Raw genomic sequence first — 11,216 nt, 5'->3', positions numbered from 1 at the left:
ACTTCAGTATTGAATACATACATTTGCATCCATAACTTATGTCAGTACGTTGAAAAGTCTATTACTGATGACGGTTGGAATGACAACATAATTGAAATGACAACAATAACATCAATGATGGCAGGATTGACCTCTCGTACTAGCTTTTTTTCCCTCTGATACACTCCAGCAGTTTTTCTGACTGACTTGTTTTTCTAATGACCTCTCTGACACAGAAAAGCATTGGTTGTGGCTACAATGAGCGCATTGTCCAGGATAACCTACATGTCAAGCCTGACTTACCAGCAACTGCCTGCCAGGGGAACCCACAACCCTATCACAGTCCATTCAGCAGTGATGTGTTACGGTAGCTTCTCTATTTAGCGTTCACTGCTGCTGTCTACCAATCAAGTTAATGTGCAGGCTGTTTAGAATAAAATGAATCAATGAATGTTTAAAGATAGGAGCAATTTTTGACAGTTTTGTTAGCTAGCTTTTCTTGTTACTAAAGACAAAGCATCTTATTAACACATCATTAATTCAAATTATGTATGGGTGTCACAATATATATCATAATTTATTATTGAATCACAAATTATCATCAATAAGTGCCTTCCTGTACTTATTGGTGGCAGGGGTTACATTCTGTCAGCAGCCTTGAGAGAATATAACTCCTGTTATTATTTCCATTTGTCTAATTTGATACAAGGGGGGTTTGAGGAACCACCCCTCTGACCCACCTCCCAGTCTCTCTGTCCCTCCCTTTCATTATCACTGCAGGTCCAAGGCTCTTGGACTTTTAGAGAAAACAGCCGCTCACAGGTGTCATATAGACAGAATCATACTCGCAGACCTGCATCCAAAACTTCTGAATAATAAGGAATAAATCAGCGCCTTAATGTCGGACCTTTTACATTTGTTGCAAGACAAAGCATACTGGATACATTCTAGGTACACTAAATAAGGAGGTGGGATTTCCCCAGTATCGACTAGACAATGCAGACTGTATAAAAGAATCTTTGTGGCTCAAACGGACCTGAGATCATAAAGAAGACTTTCAGGATCTAACGTGGTGCACTGAAAAGATGACTTTATGTTGGTAATCCTGCGTTTTGTCTCGCAAATTTCTCGTGGAAACTTCTTGTGGGAAATTTTCCATTTGTCTGGATCACAACTCTGTTTTAGGACCGTTTGAACTTTGTTGCTGTATTACAGGTAAAAGGGCAAACTTTCTCATAAGGAATTCAGTTCACGCAGCACGGTTTTCATGACCGTTTATTTTTTAATTGGAAGACTATTTTAGGAGGACTTTGGCTGCAGGTCAATGCGTGGTACTCTTATAACAACATGGGGATTGTATTTTGGATGTATTCTCTTCTGGCTCTTCCAGTTCTTCAGTCTGCCAAGATCCTGACTGTCTGTCTAATTGGTGAGTAATGGAGCAGTGACTGTTAAAGTGTCCTTGACTAGTACTAAGAGAAATATTCATTGTAAATATTTGTTCAGAAATATGATAAGAATAAAACTCTCCTTGCCGGACTGGTGAGTGAAGAAAGAACAGTAAAAGGTTGTTCAAAAGAGTTTGTGAAGAAAATTTGCCTCTGTATGTTTATAATATGCAAATTCATATTGTATGATGCAAACAGCAAGCCATATGTTCAAACAGCATAGTGATTTTAGTTGCTCTCTTCTCTCTTCCAGGAGGAAGCCACTACTTGTTATTAGATGAAATTTCTCATAACTTACACCAGCACGGCCACGAGGTCCGCATGCTCTTGCAACTGGGCAACCCTGTTATTACAGGTAAACTACACACTCACAAACATACTGATACGAAAAAAAATATTTTGCACAACCTTCTCTCTCGTCATTTATCTGATTTAGTCACTCAAATTAGATTTTCTTTCTTTCTTTAATTTCTAAATTGAATGAGAATTGTACAAAATAATGAATTTAAAAAGGGTATGTGTAATATGCTAAGGCTTCAGCCTACACCTTTTCGGTCAGCATAAACTAGCTTTGGTTTGTAACTATTTCAACAGTAATGACTTATTATTGTTTGTTATTTTTTATCTGTATAGTATAAGCTGAAAATGACTGAAATAAACTAAATTAAACTAATCTTCATGTACTACAAATTTCTGTTGAATTCCTGCCAGGACTTTCCTATGCAGGCCGTGCAGACAGCTACCAGACGAGCACCTGGTCCTTAGGGGAGAAATACATCAAAGAATACAACGGCTGGTTCCTAGAGCAACAAACACAGTTTTTACTGGGAAGGTATCACACTGATTTTTAGGAGATTTATTAGATTAGATTTAGATTCTTATTCGATTTTTCGGAGACTAATTATGTCAGGAGAAACAGACAAGATCTTATGAGCTACTTGATCTTGTTTTCGACCTTGAGTCTGGTTTGCCATCAGCATTTTGAGGCTCTTGAATTTATTTCGTACTGATGCCCAGTTTGTCTCTACTTTAGACTTCTGAACCTTTGATTTAAGTGAATAGTTGCAAATATTTGATTCAGACTTCCCTTGCCTCTCTGTTTGTCTTTCTCTTCACTCACTCTGTCATTTTTCCTTCGTCTCTCTTTTTCTCAGGGATAGCTTTAATAGCTTTCTAAACTTCATGGGCCACCTGTCCTATCAGTGTGACAGGCTGCTAGGGGACAAAGAGATAATAACGTTCCTCCAGAGGGAACGCTACGACATCGCCATCCTTGATGCTTTTAACCCCTGCTCCTTCCTCCTGGCACACAAACTTGGTACATCGGCTGTTCATTTATCACTTTGACTTAAGTCATATTTACTATCATCCTTTAAATCTTAACATTACTACGGTTGTATATTATTTATCAATACCTTTCCATATTTATTATTTGCAGATTGTGGATGTTTTTAAATGTGCTAATTCAAACTAATTGTGAGCCAGCAGTTCCATGCACTTTACTCTTGATTTACTCCAGGTGTCCGCTACATAGCTTTCTATCCTGGCACTCTGAACGGTCCTCTGTCCATCGCTCTCCCCAGCCCCGTCTCCTACATCCCAGTCTTCGGCTCCCAGCTGTCCGACCACATGAACCTCTGGGGTCGTACGAAGAACCTCTTTTATTCTTTCTTGGCTCCTGTAGGTAAGAATGGTGTTACATAGGAGTTCACATATTGTCATGGGTATTTATCTGGTTTGCTTAATAACACACTAATGCCCTCTATGAGCGCAGTTTTAGATATCATGAATACAGTTTTTTAGTTTTACATTCTATTTCTTTCACATCTCATTCTCCTCTCATTTGTAATATACTGATGAGTACTTTTAAATCACTACTGATCTCATATTTCACACACACATTTCTCTTTCAGCTGCTATTAGCACATCATCTAAATACAGTAGGGTAATCCATACTATTTTTTCCTTCAATCGTCTTGATTTCCTCCATACATTTTTGGCTAAAATTCCATTTAAACTGATTGTACATGTGGTGAGAGTATTTTTATTTATTCTTATCTCATTTAAATCGGATTTGTTTGCTCCATTCAAACATTGTTTGCATCTGCAGTAGCCTGCTCTAACTGGAATTAGGTACGATATACCGGTATTGACGATAACCGTGATATTTAAAAATGTAATATTGATATTGATTGATAATAGATATATGGTAATATTGTGTAAATAATCCAGCGGCTATTAAATCATTTCCACCTCCCTACATTTGTATTTTGATTGTAATTAATTTGCCAAAAAGAGACATAATGCACAATAAACTAAGTTAAAGATGAATTATATTGATAGCATTTTTGTTTTTCACTATAGATATCGCCATAATATTGTTATCGTTAATTATTTTTTATCACAATAACCATGCAGTGAAAATCTGATATTTCTGACAGCACTATCTGGAATAAGATTTGTCTTATCTTCATGACATTTCCTCGTATCGCCATTTACTTTCCATTTCTTCCTGAAAAAAATGCTCTGTGTTTGCAACTAGCAAGTAAATGGTTTAGCTAATACCCTAACAAATGTTGAGCGTACAGTGTTGGTGTTTTTTGATTGTGTCTCGTATGAAAGGCCAGGAACTTGTATGGTCGACATTTAGAGAAGTAGCTGAGCGCCACCTTGAGTCAGGCTCACCCCCCGGAGGTCTGGAGGAGTTACATCAAGGAGCTGAACTCTGGGCCTTCAACACTGACTTTTCACTGGAGTTCCCCCAGCCTCTTATGCCCTACACTGTGCTGGTGGGAGGTCTGCTGAATAAACCCGCGAAGCCTGCGCAGCAGGTCTCTTCTCTTGATACACATATCCAAATACATCAGTGAGACTCCGGTTTCCAAATTAACTTGCCTTAATTCTTGCCCTCTCTTTACCTTTCTCACTCCCACTTCCCTCTGGACTTTTACTCCTCTCTCTCATCCTGCCTTACTCAACACTGCAAATTTCCCTTTGCATTCCTCCTGTATCGGCCGTACCCCAACCCTTTTGATCCCTCAGGATCTTGAGTTGTGGATCTCCAGTTTTGGAGAGGCAGGTTTCATCGTTGTGACTCTGGGATCGATGGTCTCTTCGGTCTCTGTGAACCCTCTGCTGGTGGAGCTGGTGGCTGGCTTCTCTAGGATCCCTCAGGGGGTGCTCTGGAGGTAGAAGCATGACACAAGTCATACAGGCATAACATTTTTTTTAAAAATAGCATTTTAACTTTCTGTGTCACAGATCGCAATTTTTAAAAATACCTAAATAGGAGGAAAAAGAACACAATATATTTTTTTACAGTCATGTAAAGATTAAATCAACCCCAAACAACAAACAAACTTGGTACTTTCAATTCATGTGAGAATGTTCCTAATGCTGCAGTGTTTGGCTTGCAGGTATGACCAAAAGCGATGGCCATCTCACCTGGACAGATCTCCTAATCTCAGGCTTGTGGACTGGCTGCCTCTTAATGACCTGCTGGGTAGGAACAGTCTGGCTCTCTTATCCTAACCCTTTGTTACAAACAAAAAGCCAAGTTACAGTACAGTATATGGTAGACTGTCAAAAGGCTTGTTCGTTGTTAATAGAAGACTAAAACAATGACTTTCAAGATAGATTCCTGTCAGACACCGGACCAAGACTGCAGCAGACGTAGACTGGGTCCCTGCTGCACCTACTTATATTTAAAAAAAATACCACAAGACTCAAGTGCTCGCTTTAAATGTTCAGTAAATCCGTTTTATCTCATTAAAAGTATAAACAGAGTAAGATACAAATACAGCGTGTTCATGTTTGACATCCCCACCCATCCCAATAATGTTGGCAGTGCTTTGGACTACATTGTTTAAACTCTAACCTATAAGATGGTTTCATCTGTAGGTTTTATCGGTCTGTACTCCAAACACTCTTACTTCCTCTACTTAGTAATGAAGTTTTCTCTATTTTTCCGTTTACCGCAGGCCACAAAAACGCACGTCTCTTTATCACCCATGGTGGACAAAACAGCCTGTTCCAGGCAGTGTACCATGCTGTTCCTGTGCTGGGAATCCCTCTGTTTGGAGACCAGTTTGATAATGTGGTGAGGGCTGAAATGAAGGGACTCGGCCTCACCATCAACCCCACACACATCACCAGGGAACTGCTCAGCTCTACCATTCAAACGCTCATACAGGACATTAGGTATGTGGATGGATGGCTGGGCAACATGTGAAGCCATAAGAGTACTCTTCCCTTCTCTATAGTTTTCTGAATCATTTCTCCTTTTTCTTAGGTTCAAGTCTTCAGCTTTGTCCCTCAGCAGGATCCACAGATCCCATCCGGTCCCTCCAGCCCTTCGACTCATCCAGTGGGTGGAGCACATCCTGCACAGTGGAGGTGGAGCTCATTTAAGACCGACTTCACTGACGCAACCATGGTACCAGAGGTACCTGTTGGACTTGGTGCTTCTTCTCTCCCTGGGGCTTCTTGGACCCGTAGTTCTCTGCTGGACTTTCTACAGGAACAAGAATAGCAGGGACAAACACAAAAAAATACAATAAGCGTTTAAACCTCAGGTCTGTGTTTATCCTGGACTTGAAAACTGTTCCAACATGAGAACTTAAAAAAAAAAAAAAAAATGAATTCCCGCTACCCTAACATAATGCAGATGTTCAATAATTAAACCATGCTGGTTGTAACTGATTCATACAATTGACCCTTAAATAAATAAAATAAATAAGTGATAGCAGGCTGTCATGTGAACGTAGGAGACCTTTGCTTTGACACAAACAATAAACACAGACTTGTTTTTCCCTATAGCACCACCAGGCCTAGAAAAGATTTCCCTTAAGGACAAAAATATAACTTAGAAAAGGGTGTTTATTTCCAGAACATTCCCTTTATTTATCAAAAGGAAAGCTGCAAACTACTGCAAAGCAGACACATGACAAAAGTTTAAATATGGTTTCAGCATTAGTGTGCAAAAACATGCATTCATTTGTGATGCCATTAATACTGTTCCTCAACTTTGATTTTCATTTTGAGCACTTTTTGTATACTTAAAAGATTTTCACTTTCTGTATTCCCAGTTTCACTTGAGGACTAACCCTAATGCCCAGTGCCCTGCCCTCTCCCCTCCCAGCGCCATCATGTCTACAGACGTCTCATTTGTACTGCAGCGCCACATTGTCCAACACCTCTGTGCCGCTTTGACCTGGCTGTGCTGCGAGCAGGGGTGGTTGACAGTATGCACGCAAACACGCACATACACTCTAACTAAGCAGTGCTTTTGTGTTGTTGCATGTTTCGAAATGGCAGCAAGCCATGTTAGGTTAGATGGATGAATGTTGAGAATGTCTGTGTGCGGCTTTGCTGGTCTAGTTTGGGGACATACTGTATGTGTATGTTGCAGTCATAGAATATACCTGAGTTTTCAAAAATATGCTTTACCTGCAAAGTAGTGTATGCACGTGTTAATGTGAGTGTGCATGTGTGTGTTCGGGGCAGCGTTATGGTCTACTGGCTCTTCAATTATTAACCACCTGCGAGTCTCAACTCTGACCCCCACACCCTCCTCTGCTGGTTTCCACTGAGTCTCCTTCCCCACAAAAGACACAAAAGCGAACGTCAATGTTCACGGTCAGCGCTCAAGCCACTGTTGAGAGCAGACCAGGCCTCGGAGGACCCCCCCTCTCTGCTCTGTCCTCCCTTCCACTCCTCACATCTGTGTTGGGGGTTAGCAGGGAGGAAAATATAGATTAGCAAGGAAATAATGACCAATTAGGACGGCTTGTTCTCTGTCCATTCAGCTGTCCATTCTTTCATTACTTCCCTGCATTTCATTTGTCTGTTTGGCTGGCAGTTGCAGGTGCCAGTGAGTCTTCCTCTGTCTCGCACGCAATCCAAAACAGGCAGGGCGAAGCAGCCAAAGCATGACAGGACAGGACCACTGGGAGAAAATAAAAGAAAGAGGCAAAAAAAAGAGAGGAAACTTTAATGAAGCAGAAGAAGGACACAACAATGCAGCAGGAAAATCATAGAGCGGAGGGGAAACAGAGACACAGGGCAGAAAGAAAAAAAAGGCTGGAAGAAATAGTGATCAGAATACCACTGAATAAAACAGTCCAAAAAGTAATAAACTGTCACTTTTAGCAATTTTAATACTTAACTGCATTTAATTTACAGTTTTATTATTCATTTTTGGCTTAAGTTGTAATTACAATCATCTATTTTATTTTATTTTATTTCCAACCATGAGTTCAAAACAAGTTTACAGGTATCAGTGACAAGGAAGATGAAATCAATAAAACTAAAATGACATAATGATAACTGCATCACAATGTCATATAAGAAGTGGAAGCTGATTATCGCTGTAAAGGTCCTTGAATCCAACAAAAAGATCTGCACACTGTATTCAAAGTTCCCAGAAATTTTAATTGTGCAACATTACATAATCAGGCTTTATCAAATCACCATCATAAAGCAGAACAAGCAATATATAAATACAAACACATTCATCACATGATTGTGATCTGCATGATTGAGAGCTGGTCTACTCTGAAGTTGGCCAATCAGAGCAGAGCTGAATGACGCAGTCTGATTCTCCCACATGGGGGACAGAGACGCCTCTATGAAAAAAGAACTAGAAACATCCAGATCAATAAAAAAAAAAATAGAAAAAATAATAATATATTACTAGCCCAAAAGAGCGAGTAATATATTACTATTTTTTCTTTTTTAAATGTATTTTTCTATATAGTAATTTCTATGATAATTGTTCTTTTCTGGAGGATTATTTGACTCCATTTTTTTCTCACTTTGTTTATTAGTTTTCACATTAAAAAAACACTTTGTATACAAAAGTACATGGAAATATTTGTCAACTTTTTTGTAAAGGAAACAAACAGACAAACTAAATCAAGTATAATAAGATAATAATAATAAAATGAAAATTGTAGTGTGTCTCTGATCCAATGTTTAAAGGAGGGAGGGAGTGAGATGAGACTTCTGGCTAAAAGAGTGACATAAGCGATGCAATTCCACTGTGCCTTAGGAAGATGATCGTCCTCAAATTGGATACCAAAAATGGCTGTAAGAGGATTTGGATCTATTGGTCTTTCAAGTATTTTTGATAGAACATAAAAAATGGAGCTATACACTCTTGTTTTTCATTGATCTGGATGTTTCTAGTTCCTTTTTCACAGAGGCACCTCCTTCCCTCATGTGGGAGTATCAGACAGCGTCGTTCAGCTCTGCTCTGATTGGCCAACTTGAGAGTAGATTGACTCTCAATCATGCAGCTCACAATCATCTGAGTGGTGATTAATGTGTTTGTGTCTATGTATGGCTTGTTCTTCTCTGTGATGGTGATTTGATATTGCCTGATTAAGATCTCTGTTAGATTGCACAATTAAAATTGCTGTGAGATTTTAACACAGTGTGAGGATCTTTTTGATCTAAATCTTTTTTTGTTTGATTCTTGCCTGAGCGTGACTTTTTGATCCAGCACCTGTTTGAGTTTTTTGTGTGTGTGTACCCTACATACTGATTATTTTAAAGTTGTATCCTTGAAACATGAATAGTTTAATGTGCTCTTTTCGTAGCCAGAGCGATGTAGTGGCTCTACAGATATGTGGTTGCACACTTGTCAAATGGCTCTAGATGTTCCTGCCTTGATGAGTTGTTTCTTGATGGTAATGAATGGCAGAATGAAGGAAGAACCTGGTTGTTTTGGAGCTGAGAGCAAAGCTTGTGACTGAATAAGCTCTGTAAAAGATCCTTTTTTCACAGCAGACACTTGTCATAGCAGGAAAAGCACAAGGGAAATTGATAACATTAACGATACATGCACAATACCAGGACCTCCCTTAAGTGGAATGTAGCCGTTTCTAATGCTATTAAATACACCTGTGCTTTTCCTGCTGTGACATGTCAAAATGTCTGATGTGAAAAAGGTTGTCGTGAGTACAGTGGCAAATTCAAAGAGGAAATGAGGAATAAGTTTGATAGGCTTCAATGTAAACCTTTGCTATCGGATCAGTGAGTTCCAGTGAGTTAGTAACAGACCAGATGTGGAGACAGAAGGAGGCTGTAGAGTGTGTGTGACTGCATGAATGTACTGTATGTGTTGAAGTTGCTGGCATTTTAACCAATTTGTGTTCTGAAGTTGAAATCGGTGTTGTTTGTGGGTTAGAGCCCCATCTAGTGACCTGAGAGTGAGACTTGTGCCTAAAAAAAAAAACATGGCTTCCTAGACATGAATTAAGCCCAATTAAAACTAGAAATACTCATAAGTAGAAAATAAAACAACCAAGGAAATGTATTCAAATGCTGTTATTAAAGTTACAGCTTTCAGGATCTGGTACATTACTACTGTTAACATTTTTGTGCAACTTTACACTACTGCTCGAATATAGATTATTCCCCCATTACATTTTTTTTCTGGCTGTACTTGGCTACTTGTGTGGATAAAGATTTAACGAAAACATACACACAGTCTAATACATCAGCCCTGCAAGAAGGTTATAATGTTCTGATTCAGCTGTATGATCCTTTTGGAGCTTGTGTTACCGCAGCAGATTAACCAGGCAGTGTACAGGAACAGTAAATACACAGTATATATACATGTGAACACTAGAGATAATATATACTGTATATAGTATACACAATATAAAGAATATATTAGAATACACTATAAATATACCAGACTACTACAACTATCTCAGAAGATATTAAATATGAACATAGAATGACAATAGCATACTATATTCCTTATTTCTATAGATTAGGTTGCCAAAATATTAGAAATATCTCTAAAAACTGAACATTATAACCTTCATGAAGGTAGGATTTATTGAAGGGGTTTTGTATTGGACTGCATTCGTTTTGTAATAATAATAATAACAATAATAATAATAAACAGGCAACAGAGTATGATGAAGTAAAAAAATATATGATTCATTGCTATAGATTACATACCTATGAAATACATACTACACATATCTTACATATTTGTTTGGAGTTAGTTGTACTTTTTTGAGTATTATTTTATGCTACTTTCAGAGGGAAATATTGTATTTTTTACTCAATTACATTTATCCCACAGATGGTTAGTCGTTATATTACAGATAGGATTTTATATAAACAAATATGATCATCTTATAAAATATGATGCAGTTTTATAGGCTACATAAGATTATATAAATTAATTGAAATTAGCTCCACCTGAACTAGCTACAAAATTAAAATGCTGTTTATACAATATTGCAACAATATAATATATATATATACAGCGGGTAAAATAAGTATTGAACACGTCACCATTTTTCTCAGTAAATATATTTCCAAAGGCGCTATTGACATGAAATTTTCACCAGATGTTGGTAGCAACCCAAGTAATCCATACATACAAAGAAACCAAAACAAATAAGTTCAGAAATTAAGTTATGTGTAATAATGTGAAATGACACAGGGAAAAAGTATTGAACACATGAAGAAAGGGAGGTGCAAAAAGGCATGGAAAGCCAAGACAACAAATTAAATCTATCAGTAATTAGAAAGCAATCCGGCCCTTTGTCAGTGCAAATTAATATCAGCTGGTTCAGTCCCAACTGATGGCCTATAAAAAGGTGTCTTATTACCAAGGTGTTACACAAGAAACATCTCATGATGGGTAAAAGCAAAGAGCTCTCTCAAGACCTTAGCAACCTTATTGTTGCAAAACATACTGATAACATTGGTTACAGACGCATTTCTAAACTTCTGAATGTTCCAGTGAGCACTGTTGGGGCC

The 11,216-nt window shown here is 38.3% G+C and overlaps 1 protein-coding gene across 1 annotated transcript; it reads left to right on the top strand.

Moving 5' to 3' along the window:
* The first annotated feature begins 693 nt into the window (after nucleotides 1-693).
* LOC141768887 (UDP-glucuronosyltransferase 3A1-like) lies at nucleotides 694-9,177 on the top strand. The gene is made up of 10 exons (XM_074637360.1): nucleotides 694-1,408; nucleotides 1,681-1,782; nucleotides 2,139-2,259; nucleotides 2,582-2,745; nucleotides 2,947-3,111; nucleotides 4,050-4,258; nucleotides 4,470-4,615; nucleotides 4,844-4,929; nucleotides 5,408-5,627; nucleotides 5,719-9,177. The coding sequence occupies exons 1-10, from the start codon at nucleotides 1,327-1,329 to the stop codon at nucleotides 5,984-5,986; spliced, it is 1,563 nt and encodes a 520-aa protein (XP_074493461.1). The 5' UTR covers nucleotides 694-1,326; the 3' UTR covers nucleotides 5,987-9,177.
* The last annotated feature ends 2,039 nt before the right edge of the window (nucleotides 9,178-11,216 follow it).

Source organism: Sebastes fasciatus, chromosome 6, assembly GCF_043250625.1.
Source record: "Sebastes fasciatus isolate fSebFas1 chromosome 6, fSebFas1.pri, whole genome shotgun sequence".
Classification (NCBI taxonomy): Eukaryota; Metazoa; Chordata; class Actinopteri; order Perciformes; family Sebastidae; genus Sebastes; species Sebastes fasciatus.
The sequence above is the reverse complement of the archived record's forward strand: the minus strand, read 5'-3'. Positions and strand labels throughout refer to the sequence as shown.